Source organism: Neopsephotus bourkii, unplaced genomic scaffold (assembly GCF_033783945.1).
Source record: "Neopsephotus bourkii isolate Nb327-2 ecotype Australia unplaced genomic scaffold, CSIRO-AGI_Nbou_v1 NB_1637, whole genome shotgun sequence".
Classification (NCBI taxonomy): domain Eukaryota; kingdom Metazoa; phylum Chordata; class Aves; order Psittaciformes; family Psittacidae; genus Neopsephotus; species Neopsephotus bourkii.
In genome coordinates, this window is record NW_026902112.1 from 7,747,418 (window position 1) to 7,771,800 (window position 24,383).

Here is a 24,383-nt window from a genome sequence, read left to right on the forward strand (position 1 = left end):
AAGTCAGGAAATGAGACAGTGAGTGCTACCATAGCTAAAATCTAGCGTGAAGAGGTTCAATAAGGATTAATGTTGATTTTTTCTTTCAAGACGACCACAAGAACAATTAAAGAGGTTGAAAAGTACAGGGACTTCTAGTTTAAAAGAAAGTCAGAAATTAGTGGAGACTTAAAGAGCTTTCTGGGAAAATTGGCACAATGCTGTCACTGATATTTCTCCCTCTGTGGGGAGAAACCCTCAACTGAGCTACTCAATTAATTTTGGGAAGAGGGTGCTACATTAGGGACACCTCTATTTGGACTCAGCATGCAAACTTATATGTTCCCATCTGGACCTACCTACTTCATTTTTTTTTTGCCTAAACATCTACCTGGAGGATTCAGAATTTACAGACAACCTTTTTCACATTCAAATTTCTGCTTCTGAAGGAACACCTTCTTTCATAGCCTGTTAGATCTCCAGTCTACCAAGCTAACAAACAACAAATTCACTCACAACACATGCTTGAGGATTCTTTGCTTGGGAATTGTGTAGAGCTAATCTTATTTGAACTTGACAGTAGTAAAGCAGATGTCAACTGTGCTCCACAGAAATCAGAGCCAGGAAAAGAAAGGGAAAATTCAATTAAAGAAATTTAGATAATATCAAGATACAGCATCTACCCATCATTGTTTGTCATGTAGTGTGTTCATAAAGGTATGAAACAGCTCTGTGTTTGCCCAACTAAGAATTACCAAGTCATATTCATCATATTCGTCTTTGTTTCCTATTAGCAATGTACCAAAGTATGAGAAAGAAATTAAGTATCAAGTACTGACCTCGTGACTACCTACTTAACACCAGTTTGCTGACACCCTATATTAAAAATAACTCATAAAAGAAAACATTTATTTGAACAGAAGCATCATGCTTGCTTTCTTTTCTTTAGAAAATCCTATTTCATTTATTCATGGCAGACCAAGGAAACGATAAAAAGATCTCTATTAAGACAGCATTTTTCCAGTGTGAGGCCATTCATCTCTCTCTGTAGTACAAAGGTGTCACAATAGACATGAATAAAATTTGCTTTTCATCTCACAGAGTCATATTTCCTAGAGACAAGCAATGTTCACCTTACAAAAATAATAAAAAGGGAAAAAATGGTTCTCATCTGGAAGCATAAATTAAGCAATGGTGGCCTGTCAAGAGTAATATTTCTCACTTGCAGAATATAAAGTCAGGTGCATGTTTACTACAGCATACAGGTCTTACCTGGTGTTAACAGTCTGGCAAATATATCCACATATAACTAGCATGGAAAAAAGCACAGACAAAATAGATAACAGATGCTAGATTTTAGAGCAGCCTTTCTCAAAAGCAAGAGTGCTTAAAGAAAGATCATTAACAAAATGCAGATTTATTTTGTGCTCTGAACACGGCAATCCAGCAAAATCCTTTGGAATATCCCTTGGTGTTCACAGAGCTGCATCAAGCCCTACTCACCCGTTTTTTGGCTGAGCTGATAGAGGAAACACTTGCGCAGATCTGCATTGTCCCTGAAGGTCAGTTGCAAAAGTGACCCTGACTTTTTCAATTTCTGCATGAGCCAAAGACCTGTAATGAAAATCAATCCATATTTTTATCCTGTTTGCTAATTATCCACCAAGGGGATTAAAGACATGTGCCTACAGTAAGGGTAGTATGGTAATACTATTTAAGTCTGCCTTCCTCTTGTATTTCTAATCAACAGGGAGAAAACTCTAAGGGCCTCTCTGGATACAGGTAATGGTTTTAAACTAAAAGAAGATAGATTTAAACTAGATATGAAGAAATTTTTTTACTATAAGGGTGGTGAAACACTGGAACATGTTGACCAGAGAGGTGGCAGGTGTTTGTCCTGGTTTCAGCTGGGATGGAGTTAATTTTCTTCCTAGCAGCTGGTGCAGTGCTGTATTTTGGCTTTAGTCTGAGAGCAATGCTGATAACACAGCAATGTTTTAGTAATGCTTACCCCGATCAAGGACTTGTTCAGGCTCATGCTCTGCCAGTGAGGAGGGACATGGGGAGCCAGGAGGAAGCAAAGACCGGATACCTGACCCAAACTAGCCAAAAGGGTATTCTGTATGACAGCACACTGTGCCCAGAATAGAAACTGGGGGGAGCTGGCTGGAAGCCACTGACTGCTACTTGGGAACTGGCTGGGCATCAGGTCAGCAGGTGGTGAGAAATTGTATTGTGCATCACCTGTGTTTCTTGAGTTTTATTCCTCTCTCTCTTTTTCTTCTTTTTGTTGTTATTATTATTAAATTTTTATTATTGTAATTATATTTTAGTTTCATTAGTAAACTAGTAAACTGTTCTTATCTATCTCAGCCTGCGGGTTTTACCGTTTTCCAATTCTCCTTCCCATCCCACCTTAAGGGAGAGTGAGCCAGCGGCTGTGTGGTACTTCAGCTGCTGACTGGGGTTAAACCACAACAATGCCCCATCTTCTAGGTGAAGATGTCCCTGTTGATTGCAGGTTGGACTACATGACTTTTATAGGTACTTTCCACCCCAAACTATCCTATGATTCTGTGATTATCCACACTGTGGTAGCATAGACACTCAGGACGGCTGAAAGGAAATTCCATTCTCATAGCATTGTAAGTGTCTTCTTCAGCCTTGGAGATGCAAAAAACTTCTTGTTGCATTTTTTTCTGTGTGGGTTTGAAGTCTTCAGTAAATATTTTCCACAACTTCAGTGTACAAGTCATGTTATTACTGTTTATTGCTACCTCCATGTGTTGCTCTCTCATGCACGCTGCCATGGCCTGCAGCCCATCATAGCTTTCGCATCAACTCTTACCTGTACTAACCAAAGTACTGTTGTTGTAAAGGGTTCCCAGATGCGGCCCAGAGAGGGACAGGAAGGTGTGTAACTTGTTGAGGTAATAGCGAAACCTGGGGCGAGTCAGTACAGATCGAATGATGACATTACCAAGGGAATGTCCAATAAAACTGTTGGGAAAGACAGACTTACATTAACACAAAACCCACCAACATTTTATTTATATAAAACATAAGGGTGGCATAAATTGCTCTTGAGGGGACTCTTATCAGACCTTGCAGTAATATCCTTTTGGTATCACTTCACCTTTTTTTCAGCCTAGTAGATACTCTTCGTATATAACAATATCAAAATTCATCTCACTGATTTAATGGCTTTTGACACAGGGCACTTTTGGAAAAGCTAATTTCACTGAATGCTGCTCATGTAACTCAAACATTTACAGACTATTAACTGTCAGAACACTTACCTTATTCGGGATATGGAGAGGTTGTACAACTGGATATGCTGAATAATTTCATCCAATAATCGGTCAGTCATGGTATCGAAATCAGCAAAAGTATCAGTCTGGTGAAAAACAGAATGAGAGAGTGGATTAAAATACATTGCACTTATTGCAGACTGATGTTGTTTTCAAAGTAAAATGGAAGCAGAATCATAATAACCAGACCAAACTTTCTTTATATCTGCTCAAGGTCTCCAGGTCCTCTAAAATTTTAAGTTCCTCTTTGAGAAAAATTGCTGAGTGATTCAAAAGTCACAAGTATGGTCTTAAAGCAGGCTGACTTGACACTGGGGAGAATGCTCAGCCACTGCATATACCAAATTCTGCACATGGTAGTAAAGCTTTTGGCATTTAGAGATTAATGGATTATTATGCTAATATAGTTTACAGCGATATATACTGACATGCGGGTTATGCTGATGCTAAGGATGCAATCAAGATTATTTGGCCATCTTAATGAAATGCTGTGTGTTGGTTCTTCAACAGTTATCAGTAAGAGAATGAGTGTTTGAGAGAAACAATTTCTTGCTTGCAACAGTACTTCAATTATAATCCAATAAAACAAATAATTCATTGTCCAGTCTATAAGACTGCAGACAGATCTTATTCAGAACTGTGTCATGTGGCAATTCAACAGGACTTTAAATCAAATTCATAACTAATGAGATGCCATAAAAACAATCATCAAATGTTGGAACAGCTATTCAGAGCAAAGTTATCAGTAATTAATGCTTTTGTGGCACAACTCATCTTGTTAATTGCAGCTTTCGAAAAGGAAAACACGAGCATAGTCACTTTGCAATACAACCTAAAAATAAATGTTCTCATAAACCACAAACAGTCCACTAACCTTCTGTGCATTTGTTTTGCCTGCATTGATTATTAATCATTTCCTCTTAGGCTCATTAACCCAAACCTTTCAAGTTGTTTAAAAGTGGAAGAATATCAGCCTGAACATTAATCATAAAAAGAGCGCATCAAGTGACATATTTCACCTGCTTACATTTCCATCATTTAGTATCGTCTCAGCCTGACTGAGCTTCTCAAATATACCACAAATGGGGGCCAAAAAAAATTGATTTGCATTCTCCTTTGTAAAGCAAACTTCAGCTAAAGGACTGATTTCATGGGTAATTTTGTGTGTGGTTCTCAAAGCAGGGAAAAAAGTATGACAGGGTGCTTTCCAGGTGTCATCACACCACACAAGTTCTACTTTCAGTGCCATGGGAACTTCCTCACCTTCCCAGTCTAGAAGTTCCCATAATGGGCCCTGAAAAATGTTAAATAGAGATCTTGTAAGTTGCTGCATTCTCTGAAAACACTAAAAGAAGTTTTGATGCAAGTCTGAAGTGGCCTCTTCATTATTTTCATCTTGTTTCACTGTGCAGGTCTGCTGCTGACATCTGCCCTGGGAAGCAGCAAATTTACAGGCTATCACCAACTAGCCACTTCATAATATAAAAGCTGTTGTTGAAAAAAAGAAGGTTGGGAAGGTTTGAATCAAGTTTCTCAGCTGCTCATAAATCAGAGTAATATTTCTGACTGGGCACTGGAAAACCTTATCTTGTGCATAAAGTTAGGCCTCTGTGTCATAAATACGGGTTCACTGCAGAGCAAGGCACAGATTCATTTCTGTCTCTTTGCTTAGGCTAGCAATGAATTTCTCTGGAAGACATTTCTTTATCCTTCAAGGAAATAAATCTTGCAAATGTTTCAACCTGAGAAACAATGGCTGATGCAGCAAAGCAAGCTGAGAACACCTGCTGGATAATCCACATCCTCTGGAGAATTTAACATCACTTATCTTCCTGCTTTCTGTTGGTGCTGTGTTGCCTGGCATCCAACAGGCAGAGACACCAGGCTGCAAAGTTTGCAAACTGAGAGGATAAATCAATTTTGTTCTTCTAAGATCTAGTCCTGTAAGTGCTAACATCATTGCCTTTGACTTTAATGCTAGGAGTATTGTCTGATGGATTTGAAAACCCTACCACGTTAGACACGTCCAGGACCAGGCTTTTGCACTAAGTACTAAATAGAATTCCCTGAATTCTCCAGTGCTTTTGTTTCATTCAGCTGGTGAAAAGACTTTGCTGAAGGTCCTGTTTCAGCAGCGTCAATGGCTTGTAGCAGATATAAAATGGAAATTAGCTCCGTAATACCTGATTTCTTTCTGACATTAGGAAGTCCAGTTTTCCACCAGGGAGTCCCAGTTCTATAAAAGTCTTTACCAGCCGCAGATCTGCACTGTTACCTAAAAATGAATGGTGCTTTATAAGAAGTAATTAAACAGAAAAATAACTAATATAGAGTCAATTTAACACATTCATCTTCTTATAAACCCTGACACCAGGGAGCTCTTGCTAAGTGTTGCTAAAACACCTCACTACACCATAAGATCATGCATTGTAACAGCTGGAGAGCAAGAATACCCACAGTCTGCACAGATGGGGCTGGACCTCACCTCCCTGCTACTGGGGACTGCATAAATCATAGAATCATAGAAAGGTTTGGGTTGGAAAGGACCTTAAGATCATCTAATTTCAACCCCCCTGCCATGTGCAGGGATGCCTCATCCTAGAACACATCTCCTAAGGTTCTGTCCAACCTGGCCTTGAACACTGACAAGGATGGAGCATTTACCACTTCTTTGGGCAACCTGTTCCAGTGCCTCACCGCCCTCACAGTAAAGACCTTCTTCCTTATGTCTAACCTGAACTTCCTGTTTAAGTTTAAACTCATTGCCCCTTGTCTTATCACTACAGCCCATGATGAATGTTGGGTAAATAGTGGGGAAGAAAGGGAGATCAAGCCCAGAATAAAATGACTCTGTCCTCTATTTGCTGAACAGCAGAGGTAAGACAAAGTGCTGAGGTCTGCCTTTCCACCTTCACAGCTGGTGAGTCTCCCAGGGGACACTTCAGCCCTACCAGGGGCCTTGGCACATGTGCTTGGATATGGAGCTGTACCTTCAGAGGCAGAGTAGCCTGTCCCTCAGTACTCACAATTGAAGGCAATGCTAAAATACTGTAAGGCACCTAATATTTTGGGAGATGCCCCATTTCATACTAGGAAATTCCAAAGTCTTCTGAAATGTTTTGCTGGAAAAGGGGTACCTCCACTTTGTGAGAAGGATGTTACTGTCACAGAGATATTGAATGGCAAATTGTCTTTGCTCAAGCCAGCCAATGTTTGTTTCCCACCTTCGCAAGTATGCCTGGCATTTTTTACCCCTCCTTCTCTGTAGTTTCAAGCTTAATATCTACACCTTTCCCACTGATACCAGTAATTTGTCAAGAGAAGATTCATATAACATCTCTGTTTTCTACTTAGAAAGCATAGATATAAAAAATTCCAGGTCATGCTTCCTCTGCAGTGAATAACATTTTTATTCTCTCACTCTGGAAAGCTGGCCACTATTTACCCTGTAACAGTGTTTAAATAGTATTTTTATCCTGGTAACATACTGCAAAACAAGCAACTGTGAAAAGAAAAGAGTTACTCTAATGCACTCCTCCTGCATACAGAAGAACTGATGTGCTTTTGTGAGGAATTCTGCTTAAACAGCAACAAAGAAAGTTTCAGCACTCATTCCTTAGAATAAATATTTTATATTCCCCTAGATCCTTTATTACAATAGACTGAATGACACAATGAGGACTAAATACTTAGCTAAGATACATAATTTCCTTGGACTCTCCATTCTTTCAAGCTTGCTGAACACTTGCCCTTTACAGCAGCTCCTCCTGGCCTTACCATCCAATCCATGGACACAGACAACCAGATGAATTCCATCTTCCAAATTTTCTTCCTCTTCCTCTGGTGGGAAATAGGGGATATCAGAAGCTAGTACAGATACGTCACTGTACAGAAATCCTTCAATCTTCATCTCTTTTTTAAATTTTTCTTTGGCCTGATAGAAACTGGAGAATACATTAATTAACCACAGCAGAACTGGGTGTTCAACAACAACACTTCCAATTAGAAACAAGGAGGCTGCTATTAGCAAGCAGTTATGTTTTCAGTCTTCAAGTAGAGACCTGGATACAATTTCTTATCTATTCTGGTTGAGAGAAATCAGCATGCAATGAAAAGAAAACAATCTATTTCTGAATGATTGGGCTACATGCACATTGGGAATAACTAAAGCTGGTTAACACCTCACAACTTCCAGAGGAATGAAGGATTTGCAACAAATAATTTACTGGTGGCCCATAACACTGAGACTAAGATACAGAATTACCATCTTAACAATATCATCAGTCTTATAGATATTGAAATGTAAAATGCATGATTTTGCTAACATCAGATGCATTTATAAGCAGGTAGAAGATGTTCTTCCCATTTCTCAGGCTGCGCAGTTAAAGGATGCACCTTGTATGGCAGATATTTTGGTTTGGTTTTGGGTTCTTTTGAAAGCATTTAGTGGCTAAGAGGAAGAGCAGTTCAAGTGCTGAGGGAATGAAGCTAGCCCTTTTCCCACTAAAAGCCTAAAATTCGACACATCAATTCACCCTAAAGCATTCTGTTGGCTGAAGATGCCAACCTCTTCAGTGGCTTTTTGACTTAGCAAAACTTATCCAGAGCTTTTAGGAATTAATAATCACAACATAAGTGTAGAATTAGGAAGAAAACCGGGATGGTCCAGGTTAGGAGATATAAACCTTTAAAGTCTAGGGACAGCTTAAGGCCACTTAATATAATGGGAAGCAATTACTTACAGCAACCTAACTGACTTTAAAGGGATTAAAGAATAAAAAAATGGGCCATGGACCTGGAGGCCCTGGATTCATGTGAATGAATACATGTTTAAATATATTTTTTTTACAAAGAAGGACCAAATTTTATGCTTCGATTAAGCAGGACATACAGCAGGGTCTATAAAACAAGCTTCAAGATGCTTTCAAGCAAAGAGAAATAAAGCCTTGGGTCACTAAATGAATGCACATGCAGAAAGCCAACATTTTGGGCAGCTTGAGAAATTCCCATGCTGCTGTTTTCCCTCAGCACAGCAAAGACACCAAGATATAACAGAAGTATAAAAGTGCTAGTATGTCAGTCTGTGGAATGGGTCACTGTGAGCCACAATGCGGCACATTTGGCATAGGCAATGAAGGAAGAAAAAAACACCCCAAAAAGCTTCTTCTCCAGCTACCCAGGATACAAGTTCTACCATTTTCCAGAACCAGCAGCTGAGACCCTACTTGCTGCTGCTCCTGTTTCATAGTTTAGCTAATGACTGCAATTATTTAAGCAAAATAGAAGAGCTATAGTACTGCCATAGTGCACTAACTATCTGGGACAAATACTCCAGGCTGGGTAACCTTGACTTCATGAAGTCAGATCTTAAGGATTATTTAAACACCTAAATCCCACTCTTTTTCAGGAGGATTAAGGACCTAGTATCTTTTACAATCTTGGTCTCTCTGTTTTCATCTTTCCTCTCTATTTAGATTGTTTATTCTGTATGAAACATTTGTCTATTTGGATTATTTATACTGTGTTCCTCAGGCAATAACTCTTTGAACGCAAGCTTACAGTATGCTTACTGCATTAGAGCCCTGAACTTTGTCAGGCTCTCTTGACATTACAGTAACACTAATGAAGAAAGTAATTAGACATTCTTACTTCAGCATCCTTTCATTCGTCTCTTCATCCATCTCATCTGAATTTGAAGAGACAACTCCAAAGGAGCCCAGGGGCTGGCGTGTGATGGGGAACACAGCCTGCTTTGCAGAGAAGCCAACCATAGCAGGGGTCTCTTTGAGCACAGAAGAAAAGGGAAGACACGTGGCTGTGCAAGAGACGGACAAGTTAACCACATCAACAGTCTTCCTGCTTTCCAGAGCTACTCCTTCCGTTGTCGCTGGATGAAACCCAGTGCCATTAGCAACAAGTTTATGCTCCTGGCTGTTGGGGTCCTGAGGATACTCAGCCTGGTAGGATACTGCAGCAGGGTTTGCTGAGGCAGGTGAGTCGTTGAGCTCAATTTCTTGTAACCCTTGCATTTCTGCATACACTGCTGAGCTCTCATCAGCTAGAGAACTACCACACTCTCCTTGCATTGAACCAAATTCAGTTGAGGTCTCTGAAGGAGCTGGAACACGATAGCAAAAATCTGGTACCAGCTTTATGCTTTGGGAAAGACCCTCCTCTCCTGAAGTTCTGCTATTGGAGTAGAAGTCTTGTTGTATTTCTAAACTGTCCAGATTAAGTTTGTCCTTTGGATCCTCAGTGCATGCATCAAACTTATCTATATTTTTGTCCAAGTAATTGCAAGCCCTTGGTGTTTTTAAGCTGCACTCACCATTGCTGTCCAGCGACTGGCACTCAGAGATATTGTCTTGGAGCTTCTTTGGACAAAAGGGTGGTCCTACATTTTCCAAATTACACAGAGTCTCTGGAAAACCTTCTTTCTCCTCCTCCCCTTGTAACTCAGTGTTACTGCTACTGTGTTTGATAGAGGGTTTTGGGGAGCCTCTTGGTTGCTCACTTCCAGTGATGACTTTACACTCAGAAAAGTCCACAATTAATTTTCTGTCTCCACCCTCTGTTTTTATGCAACTTTCTGAGTTTCCTGCTGACTCTCCCAAGGTTGCTTCACTGCGTTTGGATATATCTACCTCTTCCGCAGGCTCTTCTGGGCTACTGATCTGAGGAGCTGAGACAGATTTTGTCAGTTTGGTAAGCTCCACTTCCCTTTCCTCTTCCTCAAAGGGCAAAGAGCTGATGGATGTGAGTGATGCTTGGATTCCACTGGGCAAGCTGGTATTGCTTTCTGTGTGGCCACCCTCCAGGGAGTTTCTGTGGATGACGTGTCTCCGTACCAAGTGGTGCAGGATCTCTCTATCACTGGGCAGCTCCAGCGCCCGGCTACGAGCATCAGACCATGCCACTGAACTCGGTTCACTTTCAATGCCTGAATCAGATATTATAGAGGAGGATCTTTTTATGACCCCTGACATAAGGGTGAATTCTTCACACTCCTCACCTCGTTGTTCCTTTGTGAACAATTTCACTTCAAAGCTGTGTGTGGGCAAAGCTTTTAAAACAGGGAGCAGAGCTTTGGGGTCTGGATCTCCTGTTTTTTCAAGACTGGTTAATTCAGTCAGTGCAAGCTCAGATGAAGTGAAATCATTCTCAGGATGCCTAGGTTCATCTGGTTTACCTATTTCAGGCCTGTCTTCCAAGCCGTCAGTTCCACATGCTCCGCACTCATGCTGAGCTCTGACAATTAACACAGGCTCACTTTTGTGGGAATCCTTATTGCTAGGGTTTGTATCTCCACAGGTAACATCCACTGCAAGTCTGTTGTGTTTTAATAAAGCTTCCTCAGGCGATGTAAAGTCATCTGCTGTGCATTCTGTATTGCCTGGCTCTGAGTCAGAAGTAGTTTCCTGACTCGAAGCAAAAATATTTTCAGGTTTCCTTTGGCCTTCTTTGCTCACTGTACAAACCTGAGATGTGGAGTGCTGGTTTAAACTCTTAGTTGTATGTGCAGCACCTTCAGTACCACTGTATATACAGGAGGGATTCCCATTTATCCCGTCTGTGTGTATTAGCAGAGGACCTTTCCCAAAGTCTCCTTTCATTACTGCAGTGGCATCATCTGATGCAAAATCCTCATTGTCATCTGTTACATCTATTCGAGTGTTTGCAGGAGCCTCAAAATCTGGGAAAGCTTCCAGATTCTGATCTGAAAGAAAGAAACAAAAAATAAAGTAATACCTGCAAGAACACAACAAATTACCCTAAGGTGATGTGGGACTTTGAAAAGCTATTGTAAGGACTAAAAAAGTATGTATATTTATATTGTATGAATTATACATACATTAGATGCATATTACAAGTGCATAAAGAGTTCACTTAACCAGAATTATCCTCACTAAACTATTATAGTTGAGCAAAAGAAAACAACATGAATAAAATATACTTTCCTTAGTATAACTGTATCTAACCTGTTAGTTTTTACAGTGTACACAAGTGAAACAAAGCTGATATTTCTCTGGTTTCCTGCTCTCGTATGACATTGGTCATATTACAGCTCTTGCTTATGAATGAGTGTAATACTCAGTTTAATAGTTTAAGTATCTGTAATGGGCATTTACATAATTTAGGCAGTTGGGGAACTCTTCTAGAGTGGAAATTTTGGACCATAGTTCATATTTACTAGAATATGGTACCTATAATATTATACATATTGCTTCCTTGTTCATCTTAATAGTGGAGCAAAATGAAAAGGAAATCAAGGGCTATTGAGGTTTTGCTACAAATCTGAAGAACTAAATAATTTGTTAATTAAGAATCTGATTTGGTGCTCAAGGGGAAAGTATCTTTGAAAGCAGTGCTGCCTTTCAGAGGCAGCATGGGCTTTCTGCCGAGATCTGGGGCGTTTATTCTGAGTTTTCTTGCCACTAGATGTCACACTGGGGATGAAATTCACAGTGGTGGTTTTCTTTCAAATTTGCACTGTAACAAAAATCCGAAAGATTTTGTTTTCTTTCTACATTTTGCCTCCAGCTCTTGTAACTAAGCAGCTTATTTTGAAGGTGAAAAACATGAAGCTACAAGAAATACTCTGGTTCTAGGTGAAACAGAAGAATTCAGCTATATTACATATCAGATCATAGTCTCATCCAAGCCAGATTCAGCCCAAGGGGTGTAAAATAGCGTACCTTGACCTGGGGGAGCGAACCACCCTCAGCTCAACCTGTCTCTCTGTGATGCTTCACTCACCTTTGCAAGGCATATCCATGTACCTATCTTCAAAGATAACTGGGAGCGTGTTCCAGTCCCCATCTATGTCAAGGCATTCTGCTGGAAGTGGGGGCATGCTGGTGAAGTACTCTGAATTACGAATTTCTGTAGAAATTTGAGCATGACTTTGAATCCTGGGAACAAAGTAGGGAAGAAATTGAATGTTTGAGTAGTTACCGTTATGTTTCCCCATCACTCCTGAAAGCCTGTCAGCAAAGCTGGGTGTGTGGTTAGAGAACAGAGTCAGTGTGTTTAACAGGAGAGGTGGCAGGATGGCATGATGAGGGGTACTTGGTGCTCCTAGGAGACTTCCTGTGAGTTGATTTCAGTTCAGATCTCTGAGTTAGAAATACCTACAACTTGCACACTGCAAAACCCTTGTTCCAGCTGCTGCTGCCGCAGGCTGCTGTTAACTACCATAACTCATTGCTGTCCTCTTGGGGGTCACTGCAGATGAGACCAGATCCCTCAGCTGGCTTTCCAATGTATCTCTTTCAGCTGTGGCAAGAATTTTAAAAGCCAGATGCAGGAAGCCATAATCAAAGATTTGGTTGAGCAGTACAGGGAGGAACAAGGCCAAGAAGGATGCATGGCAGGACCTCAATTTCATGTATATCAGTTCTCAGAGGACTCACTGTGATATCTCACATGTGTGCATCCAGAAGAGCTAAGGTACATCAGAAGGTTATGTGGAGATCTCATAGCAGCCTTCCAACATCTGAAGTGGGCCTACAAGGATACCAGAGATGGACTCTGGAGATGGATATCAGATAATGTAGTGACAAGACAAGGGGTAATGGCTTTCAACTTAAACAGGGGAAGTTTAGACTGGATATAAGGAAGAAGTTCTTTACTGTAAGGGTGGTGAGGCACTGGAACAGGCTGCCCGGAGAAGTGGTGAATGCTCCATCCCTGGCAGTGTTCAAGGCCAGGTTGGACAGAGCCTTGGGTGACATGGTCTAGGGTGAGGTGTCCCTGCTCACGGCAGGGTTTGGAACTGGATGATTTGAAGGTCCTTTCTAACCCAAACCTTTCTATGATTCTAGGTCAGCCAGTGCCTATGGGCAGGAGTAGAATAACTGTCTCCATCTTTCAGGCCATGTGAAATGCTACCTGGCTTTCATCAGTGAATGTGACATTCAACTGGCACATGAATGTGAGTTCAGCTATAATAAATACAGTAATATTACTTATGAGATTTATGAGATTTTCTATGTAAGCATCATCCTCAAACAATAGGGAAAACATAAAATACAAAGTTTATTTGTGTTGACTCTTTGATGAATTAATCTGTTTGTACTAAGAAATAGAGGAAGGCAGCAAGCTTCTCTCAGATGATCAGCTGAAAGAAATTCTGCACAGATCCCATAGGACGGCACAGTGGCAAGATTTCCAATTATCATTAACAAAAAGCAGGTAATCATCACGTGGCAGTGAAGTGGAAAAAACGCACTTTACATTATGAAGCAAAACTCAAACAGCAGGTTTGAAATTCATGCCAGCGTGGAATATTCCTGTGTCCAGACACAAATAGCTTACTCAGACCAGAACATCAGCTTCAACTTCAGAACGTAATTGTTGCTGTTTATCATTTGTCCATACCTGTAGGCTAGTTATTTTTTCCTCAAAGATAAACAAGTCATTGGTTGTTAACACATGACTCAGAGAGGAGTCACAGACACCTAACTGCTCATTCTTGCCTGCAGCAACACCTAGGTGTTTAGAGTTAACTCTGGGCAGCATAATAAGTTCTCTCTGACACATTCATTAACAGCATCAGCATTTTATTAAAGACCACACCTAAAAATAATAAACTAAACTTGTTTTGAGACCAAACTCTGACACAAAAGATGAATACTTGGTTTTAAAAGGTGTGAGAATCTATTTTTTTTTCCCCTGTAAAATATTGGAAGTATAAGTCACCCGCTACAAGCTCCCACTCTGTATGATACCCAGCCTATTGAAAATGGTGTGTCCTTATCTGTCTAAGCAGTCAAATGCTGCCAGGCATGGAGGTGCATGGCCTCATAGAAAGCTCACAACAACAGCACAGGAAGTAAAACCAAGGTTCTTGACTGGTAAGAATAAAGAAACAACCAGGGGAATACAATTTGTTACTGTTTGAGGTGGTTGTACAGCTCCAGAATGGGGAGACCTGATCTCACTTTACTGTGCATACCCAATTAATGCTCCTTATTGCAAGCACCAACATTGATAATACTCCAGCAGCCAAGACTGTTTTTCCAATACATAGATTCATAGAATAGTTTGGGTTGGAAAGGACCTTAAGATCATCCAGTTGCAACCCCCTCCCATGGGCAGGGATGCCTCACACTAGACCCAAAACTCTACCCAACCTGGCCTTGAACACTGCCAGGGATGGAGCATTCACAACTTCCTTGGGCAACGCATTTCATCATCTAGCAAAGTCAAAAAGAGAACATGACTATGCCATGAAGCCTATATAGGCTGAATTTATTACATAGATCTACTTTAAAAGTCTTTAAACTACTTTATTCTTTTTTTACTCAGTCTCCTTGATAATCACTGAGGAAAAAATATGTTTATCTGCAGGAACGTTTAGCTCTGTAGCTGCCTGCAGACATAAAAACACTTCATGCAATTAGGCTTCCTCCTGTGCAGAGTTATGTTTGCTTGAATGGAGCGATGAGTATCTGTGCCCTCGCCCCAGGATCTTGACATGGGCTTTCCCATGTACGTTGCTCACTTAAAACCTGACATGGGAGGACTAAGTGAGCACAGCTGGGCCCCTGCAGCCATGGTGCTGTTCTAATTTGGCAGAACAAGGTAGATTGGGTACAACCCATCCACTAATGAAGTCACGGCCCTTTCCATCAACACTGAATCAGACCTTAAGTCCCTAGTGACAGCTCTGAGAAAGTAGTTTCCTTCTTTGTGCTACATCAGAAGCAGACATCTCACTTAAGCCTCATCACTGCAACAGGACCTGATGTCATGGCCTTAAGAACCCTTCTGAAAGATGTGTTTCCATATTGGCAATGCTGTGGTCTCCCCATGGTGACAAGCTGTTTCAATGGACAAGCAGTGTGGACACCTCTCATTACTCAGAAATTCCAATCTGAGCATTTTTGAACTCTGCCTTCAGGGGTCAGGTGCTGAATATTATCCATGTTCTCCACTTTCCCTGGTGTAGCTTTAAAACTGGCTCCTCATACTGCCCAGCTTGGTTCCAAGCAAGAAGTGTCAAGCAGAAGGAAATACTTACCTTGCCATTGTTTTAGACCATGTTTTTCTGGATGGAGCCCAGTGCAATGTTTGTTTTCCAGGATTGCTTTGCATTGTTAAACTCCCATCACTCTCAAGGTTCCTCCAGCTAATGTGGTGGTATTCCCCATTCCTGTCCTCCACTGTTATATCTAGTAAACATCCACAGCTTTGAACTGGCTGTTTATTCCTTCTGTCTGCATTTAAAAGTCTTTTCTGCTACAGAAAGTAAGGATGGACTAAATACCAAAAGAAATCCATTACTACCTACTTCCTAAAATGTTTATTATGATGGTAAAACACAAATTCTTAAATGTTAAGGTTTTGTTGCTTGCCAGCAGTTATTTCCCATTAAGCGCATCAGTAATGGATCTAGTGTAAGGAGTTTAAGAAGTGAAGAAAGATATAAAAAATACATCTGCCTGTCCTGAGGCTGGTGGTATTCATGGAGATACACTTTGAAGAGAAATGCATCCAGCAGTGGCTGAGAAAAGATGTGGGGAGAGGGGACTCTTCATGAGGGATGGTAGCAATAGGACAAGGGGTGATGGGTTTAAACTGAAACAGGGGAAATTCAGGCTAGACATAAGGAAGAAGTTTCTTACTGTGAGGGTGGTGAGGCACTGGAATGGGTTGCCCAAGAAAATTGTGAATGCTCCACCCCTGGTGGTGTTCAAGGCCAGGTTGGACAGAGCCTTGAGAAACAGGACCTAGTGTAAAATGTCCCTGCCCATGGCAGGGGGGCTGGAACTGGATGATCTTAAGGTCCTTCCCAACCCAAACCATTCTATCATTCTATGATCTCCTGCATCATATTTCTAGAATACACGAATCCTGAAAATAATGATTTCTGGTGTCTGATCACAGTCACTTACTTTTTACACTGATTTCAATGGTTTTACAATATGGATCGTGAACAGAACCTGTGACTTCTCTCAAACCAAACTCCTCCATGTCCAGCAGAAAAAGACCACAGTCTTGATCGTAAAATATTTTAAACTACATTTTCAGATGTTGCAGTGACAGGGGAAGGTTAGTGGGTTACTTACAGGCCTTCCTGAAATGAGAGCACAGCAAGCTTCTCATGCTCGGTGTAGAAGAAGGCTTCTGAGAATCTCCTCACCTGAGGAAGAAACACACAAGTTAAACTTAAGATCTGCTGGAAGGTGAGGAGTACAATCAGGCTAATAACAAAGCAGTGACTGTCAGGACACGATTCCTTGGTATCCTCTGGCTGTGTTATGTCACTCTGGTGACAGAAAAAAAAACCAAAGAGCTCAGTTCTGCTTCCCTTTCCCAGTCTAGCCCAAAGCTGCTAATGTCGTTGCATATTTTGCTGGGAGGGAACAAGTGCCCCTTCACAGTAAATCAAGATTTGCTTACATTCATCTTCTACTTTTCTAAAAGCTGTTAAATTTACCATATTCTCTTGAAATCTTAAAATAGAGAAGGAAGATTTCTCTTTCCCACTGTGCAAACCATATAGCACTAGCAGAATGAATTATTAAATTAGAACAATTTCTAATTAGTTACCTCTTCTATGGATACAACCACAGTAATGCCCAAGAAGTAAAGCAAGTCTTATATATCAGCCAGAGGAGTATAAGCCTTACCATGGTAGAAACACACCTGCCTATGTCATGACGCTTGCATTGAGAGCTCTTTAAATCTCTTCATGGACATTAAGTCTGTTCAGTGTTGGATAATCAATTATAAAACATCCACAGCTTTGAAGTGGCTGGCAGAACACAGAGTGTGAATAAGCTATAAAAAATTGGTGCTTCTATCTGCCCTGGAATAAGCTTTGAGTTTAAATGAATTAAGCATAATATGCCCTTTATTCTGTTCTCGTGAGACCTCACTTGGAGTATTGTGTGCAGTTCTGGTGTCCTCAACATAAAAAGGACATGGAACTGTTGGAACAAGTCCAGAGAAGGGCCACGAGGACGATCAGGGGACTGGAGCACCTCCCGTATGAAGACAGGCTGAGAAAGTTGGGGCTGTTCAGCCTGGAGAAGAGAAGGCTGCGTGGAGACCTCAGAGCAGCCTTCCAGTATCTGAAGGGGGGCTACGGGGATGCTGGGGAGGGATTCTTCATTAGGGACTGTAGTGATAGGACAAGGGCTAACAGGTTAAAACTTAAACAGCGGAAGTTTAGATTGAATATAAGGAGGAAATTCTTTCCTGTTAGGGTGGTGAGGCACTGGTATAGGTTGCCCAGGCAGGTTGTGAATGCTCCATCCCTGGCAGTATTCAAGGCCAGGTTGGACGAGGTCTTGGGTGATATGATTTAGAGCGAGGTGTCCCTGCCCATGGCAGGGGGGTTGGAACTTGATGATCTTAAGGTCCTTTCTAACCCTAAGTATTCTATGATTCTATGAAATGTACTAAGATATTAAACTGCAGCCCATACATTACTAATAATATTTGCAAAAGTGACCTTAGTTCCAGCGTCAGAAGATGTCGGTGAAAAACATGTCAGAGCATCTCAGCATCTCCCTAAATCCCAGCTATGCTTTAATAAACAACCTTTCTAATAAAAGGACCAACATCCCTTCAAAAACATTGGGTATAATAGTATGACTTTTCATCTGGGGCTCTCAAACTGTTTTCCAGACATGGGAAAGTGTAATTACGTGGAGTTTGTATGGGGAGGAAGTGAAGCACACAAAGGTATGTAATTTGCTAAAGGGTGATCAGGGAGTTGGTTGGCATCAACCACAGGCAGGATTCACCTTGCTGGGGCTGGGAGCATACAGAGTTGGGTCCTTTGACTGAAAGCTGCCCATGTCCTCTCAGGGTCGAGGATGACCTGGTCAAACTAAAGAGTGGAGTCTTAGCATCAGTCACTCAGTCACCTCCTCCTGAATTTTATGCCTTCTTTTTGCAAGCTAAACCATGCTCCTGGGGAGAACAACTGGAGAGGTGTTCTGGTCACTCTGGAGAGCAAATGGACCTCCACTGACTTTGACAGGAACCAGATCATAAACTGAGATATCAATACCTATACTGTGGACTCCTAAATTTAAACAAGGTGAGTCCTACTCTTTTCTGTCTGTCCCAAGTCTAATGCTTAGATCAGATTATGAGTTCAGCTCAGGTGATGTCCTGAACTGATGTCTGGTCAATAATCAAGAGCGTCCTAATAGAAGACACTGTACTTGCTGAACTAATTAGACAAACTGATCTGAGAAAGTCAGCTTGAAAGATGAGTAGTTTTGTGCCTTTATTATCAAGTACAAGAAGCAGTTTCCACATGAACAATATTAATATTTTGTTGTGTGCACATTACTAAGAGAAAGACAAGAACTAGTTATATATATATTATATACACACATAGTGAATAGAGCAAATTTATATACCTCATGGTAGTTTTGTGAAAGAAGTTGAGGTAAAAACATCTTTTTGGTTATTTGTCTTTGTGATGCTTATGCTTTTTAAAACAAATGTTTATGATATATGTATATCTAGCAAGTACAGGCAATATCTACCTCTTCCCACACACCTCTTGTTCCATGTCTGATTCTGATGTTCCAAGTGCAATCATTTTACACAGGATCAGGAACACCATAAAATCAACAGCCTTCATTCCAGAAACTGAAATCTGTAATTTCAAATCCTGGGCTTCGCCCCTTGTCCTGCTCACCCGATTTCAAGAAAATACCCATATTGGCAGAAACGCATTGGAAATTTATATCCAGATAAATCAGTCATGTTTATTAGGAGGTTACCATTACTGAACTTGCTTTAAACTTCTTAACATTACCCTTAGCATGTGATGTTCCTGAGTCAGATAAGCTGTGACTTCTGGATGGAGTGTTGCCACCTCCAGGAACTGGGTCCACAGGGCCAGGAGGTGGGAGCAAAGCCAGGCGAGGTCCTTGCTTATCTGTTCTGCTATCTTCTCTGGATTGCTCAGCAGCTGGAGGAGAGAAAGGACATTTTAAGATCAAGACAGTGTCATGAAGGAAAATCAGTTTGTATGTTTTCCTTTGAGGAAAACAATAAAAAATGCCTCTTGATTTAAAATCATTACTAAAGCGACCATTTTCAGTAATTTTACCCAAATAAAGCTGGTGAGACTTTTGCTTTTACTTTTTAAAAGCCATATATTTTAGTGCAAAGGGTCTCACCTACACAGCTGGAGACCAAGAAGTAGGAACAGCCTCAGTGTTTGTGGAGGTTTTACTGCAGTTGTAGTAATCGGGAAAAAGAAACCCAAATAGAGTGGGTTCCAAATTATCCACCAGATGGTGCTGGATGCTCTGTAATAAACCATGGCACATCATCTTTCTGCTAGCAAAAGCTTTCTCACCTATGTCAGCACTAGGATACCAGATTGGTGATTTGGGGGCAATGAACAAACCCCAAACCAAAACACTGTGTCCTCAACACATGATGAAAACAGACATCCCAGGGTCTGCTGCTGCTTCACTCCCACACCAGGACATGCTGGAGCTCTCTGTGACATCAAGATCTAGGCTGCAGTTCTCTGCTACAGCTCTGCAGCTCAGGAAGTGCATATCAGAAGCAAAGTCTCTACATATCCATCTCCTTGGTTTCGCAATTTCTTTAACATGAGACAGACATTTTACCCCCATGTTTTGGCACAAAAAAAATGTACAGAACTGAGCTTTGTCTGTTCCTAGGATTCACCTGCCTCTATGAACCTGGTAATACTACCAGAAATACTCCCTAAATAGCATCACAGGAATCACTTATCTCTTCTTGGCAACATCTTTCTTTGGTTAGGACTGCAGTCTAGATGAAAGCCTGCTTATTTTTCACATTTTATTATGCAGGTAGGTTGGTGACCCTGCAAACTAAGCCATGGCTAAAAGCAAATTCTCTGTGTGAGAGTGAAACAGAGAAAATATGTGTGTGGATAATGCAGCTATTGTCACTGAGTTTACCTTGTTTGGGTGCTATTCTGCTTTAATGACTTCTCCAAAAATGGCACAATCTCCAGTACCCTTTCAAGTACTGGAAAAATCAAGGGGATACTACTGGGAGACAAAAGATCCTGCCCAAACATTCGTCTTTTCAGAGTCAATTCACTACTTTATTTTCTGCACCAATTTTATATAATGTATGTCATCTTTTTTTTAATTTTTTATTTTTTTTTTTTTTTAGTCAGTAAGCCACCTCTTACATCATAAACTGGAAGCACAGGCTTCAAAGAAGATGCATTATTCATGTAAGCAATATTAGGAATAGGTGTATATGGCTATTTTCCTAGTTTTGAAAAAGGGAAGGGAAGGAGGGAAGGAGAGAAGGAAGGAGAGAGAGAGGAAGGGAGGGAGGGAGGAATCATAGAATCGTTAGTGTTGGAAAGGACTTTAAGATCACCTAGTTCCAACCCCCCTGCTATAGGCAGGGACACCTCCCACTAGATCAGTGATGCTTTCTTCTAAGTGTGTGACTGTGCCACCACACACATAACAAGAGCTTAGTAACACTATTGATTTAAGTCAAATCCCAGGGACTCAGTTCATCAAAGGAAAAGCCAGCAGTTAAAAAGATCACCAAATGTGATTCTGGCTATTCCATTCACATACCTGCTCCTGGGCTGTTACCTGTCACTGCACTTTTAAAGCCTCACTCAGGGCAGTCCGGCTTTAACGATGCTGTTGTGCAAACCAGATCGACAGGGTTTCTTTTGAGTAGTTATTTTTCTTCTTTATTTACAAATCAATCACAATTAAAAAAAATAGTTCTCTTCCACTTTCTCCTGGATTGAATATCTGCTGTGTTTGTGAGTTGAATACAAAGCTATGGCAGGTTAAACTCAGGTTTTTTCCTTCTTCTGTTTGCATTTGATTTTTAAAATGGACCTGCCCCTGGTAGCACAGTAGAGACTAACCCCACAGGCTTCTGTTTCTTTATAAATGACTGGTTTTGATATGTTCTGCTTAAAAGAAATGGTTTCAGTTCACATACTCCTAGAGGCAGAATACTGGGAGAGCATTGCCAATACTAATCTCGACACCATATGGAGGTACACACGACTTCAGTGCTTTTACTGCAGTGATGGTCAATGCTGCAACTATGTCCCACCAACATTGTAGAAGATATCAACACTTATGTCTCCTTGAAATCACTGTCTTTATAATCAAATTATGCATAGATGAATAGAAATCTATCATTCCAGGATGCTAAGGGAAAACATTTTTGCAGTGTAGAGGAAAACAAGAGTCTTTAGAACATCTCAGACAATCAGCTCTTCTAGCTGTTGTGTTCACCTATCTGTTGCTACGCTGTAACCATCAGATTGAAAACAACAAAGTAGTCTGGCTTTACTAATATTGCAAAAAAAAAAAGTCAATAAGCTCTTGGGAAGCGCAAGAATGGGATAGGAGTTAAAAAACACAGTGAAATTAAGGCTGGCATTTTCTGATATATGCCAAGCCAATTTGGACCTCCCCAGACTCACTGAAAATAAGTCCAAAAGAGACTCTAGATTGTATTGTCTGACCTATAGCATTTGAGCTTCAAAATCTAGTAAACCTGAGCCAAATAACCTATGTTTCTCTAAATTAAATTTATATAAAATCAGATTTCTTCCAAAAGTATCTAAGTCATGACTTAAAATTAAGAAATTTACCATTTCAAACATTTTTCACCCATGGCTGACAAACATCCGCCCACTGTTCATAACTGGAGTGTGAATGTATGTCCAGTTTGGTTTGGCTTCAGCTTCCCTCTGTTAATGGACTGTTATTTTGTCATTCTTCCCTATGCTGTCCCTCCTGCTAATAGACCAAGTAAATCAAATCTATTAAATCTCTGATTATAAAGCATTTTCCCCAGTAATCAGCTAACGCTTGCATTTCTTTCTGGCACCCTTGATGACTTGTCAGTGTCTCACTTGAAATAAGCATAGCAGAAGCAAGTTTAAGAAAGTAGTTCTGATACTTCTGTGCCCAAATCATTTTTTTTCCTCCCATGAGCCCTTTGACACATTTAGGAATTCTTATTTGAAGAGATATGGCTATACAACCTGGAAAAGTATCTTTTCTCTTGTCAGCAGAAAAGCTGCAATTGCAACCTACCCCCAAATACATTTTTTTCTGCATATCTGAATCTCAGGGCTAGACTCACTGAAGGATGCTAAAGCAATCCAGCTGGTGACTTGTTAAAAGTGACAGAAACATCTTGTGAGTAATACAAATTATGTGAAATTGTTGCTAGAAGAGAAACATTCAACAAACTTGAACAAATGGAACCAAATTCCTTTTCTCCTTGCTCTGATACATGACTGGGCTGTCTCAGTGCACTTGAAAAACGAAGCTGAAAAATGTATGGGCAGATTCTGCTGAAGAAAATACCTGCAACTCTGTACAAAGCTGAGATAACGTCTCTTCCACAGATAACTCCTCTAGGGAAAAAACATAAAGAAAAAAATCAGGGTTAAGAACAGTAGATGTGAAATGTTAATGCTCTGCCATTTATTTCATGTGAGAAATAGGTCATTCCATATTCTCCCCCAACAGAAAAATTTGGATGAGGGCACTCCATAACCCACTTCATCCTGGTGCAGGCACAACCTTTGTTCATGTATCCTGGACCACTAAACCTGCAGAAGCTCTGGAATGCTGTTATCAGGACAAAACCAACAGAATTCAGCTTTTCGTTGTCTATCCTCTATCCTTTACTAGAAGTTTGTTAGCTTTTGGTATTTATGGAAAAGTCCAGTACTGAATGCAAAGTCTCACCATGGCAAATGATGTGCAAGAAAGTTCTCCCTCTTCTGCTACACAAGACTGTGTAAGTGACAGCAGATGTCTGACTAATAAAAGATTGGGCATATGTGTACTGCCTTGCAGAGTGTAAAACACCTCTCCACCCCTACAGCAAACAGCAGTGCTTTGATGTAGTCCTGAGAGAATCCTTCACAGGCACACTTCACTTTAAATGCATCGCAGACTGAGGCAAAGGAGGACACAAATCAACTCTTCAACTTTGGCAGCTTGATTTTTCAATGTGGAACTTTCTAACGGTATCTGTAAAGAAGCAAAGCAGAGCAAACCAACTGGCCAGTCCCCAGATGGCTTTTCTTAAATAGTAATAAAGCCTTGAAAAGACCCGTGCTTAGCTGGTAAAACCTGGGAAACAGTTATTCCACTTTTAATGTCTAAGCTAAGCTATTATTTTTTTAAGATGTTACTCAAGGAGCCAAAGAAAAAAAAAGGATTAAGAAACTCTGCAGAGATTTATAATCTCGGATTTATTTTAACTATCTTTAGAAACCTATGATGAGATTAATATGGCCAGTATTGATGTTTACAACCAAATGAGTCATTTGCATTGTCTCCCTTGTCAGTGGACAAAAATGAGCAAGTACAAAGTGCAGTTCATGCCATCCTAAGGTAGAAAGCACTACATGTCCAAAAAGACATTTAAGTGCCCTAAATGGGTCTGTTTCTCCCCAGTGACTGTAAGGAGAAAGATATAAAAATCTGCTTCATATTCATCATATTGGTTGAATCTTACACCCCATGATTTTGCTAAGTTTTACAACAGGCCTCAAAAAAATTAGCCTTAAATCCGTATCTCCAGTAAATTTTCAGACTGTGAGTAAAATGATGCAAAACGTACCCTGCTCAAGAGACATTTAGGAAATTTGCATGTGTTACAACAAGTACCTTTGCAAATTAAGAGCCTGTTTCAGTACCAGCAGTCATTTGAAAATCAAGCTAATTGTATCTAGAAAGCAAATATGTGTTCTGGGGTAGTTCTTGAGTTGCGGTCTAGCAACCATACGTATTCTGCCGTCTCTCAACCTCAAAGCCTGTCCAGGTGAGACACAAATCATCTATTATATGTGCCTGATAACCAAGATGCCTGAAGCATGAGTTCTGTTGCATGTTGGATTCTGTCCTGTAGCTCATAAATTGCAAATAAAAACCTGTACTTTTTTTCCTCTCATAGCTGGATTGAAAAACACAGTATGTGTTCTTCCCACCCTATAAATTTTAGGCTATCTTGAAGGGAAATATATGTTGGGGAACAAGACATGAAGTGGAAAATAGGAGCTATCAAGCCTATAAGTCTGTAAAGCATGAAGTA

The 24,383-nt window shown here is 40.5% G+C and overlaps 1 protein-coding gene across 2 annotated transcripts in view; it reads right to left on the reverse strand.

Moving 5' to 3' along the window:
- The window catches only part of FAM135B (family with sequence similarity 135 member B), a 194,415-nt gene that overhangs the window by 2,767 nt on the left and 167,265 nt on the right, over positions 1-24,383 (reverse strand). The window contains exons 9-18 of one of the 2 annotated variants that reach the window (XR_009728579.1): positions 22,643-22,692; positions 19,081-19,236; positions 16,364-16,437; positions 12,048-12,202; positions 8,940-11,007; positions 7,068-7,234; positions 5,474-5,565; positions 3,279-3,376; positions 2,838-2,979; positions 1,483-1,593 (exon numbers count right to left, since the gene is read on the reverse strand). Coding sequence is in view for 1 of the 2 variants with exons in the window: in XM_061374147.1 (XP_061230131.1) it covers positions 1,483-1,593; positions 2,828-2,979; positions 3,279-3,376; positions 5,474-5,565; positions 7,068-7,234; positions 8,940-11,007; positions 12,048-12,202; positions 16,364-16,437; positions 19,081-19,236; positions 22,643-22,692 (3,123 nt within the window). In the remaining variant the exon portion in view is untranslated. Of the gene's footprint in view, positions 1-1,482; positions 1,594-2,827; positions 2,980-3,278; positions 3,377-5,473; positions 5,566-7,067; positions 7,235-8,939; positions 11,008-12,047; positions 12,203-16,363; positions 16,438-19,080; positions 19,237-22,642; positions 22,693-24,383 lie in introns of both variants that reach the window. The other variant, XM_061374147.1, reaches the window with a different exon arrangement.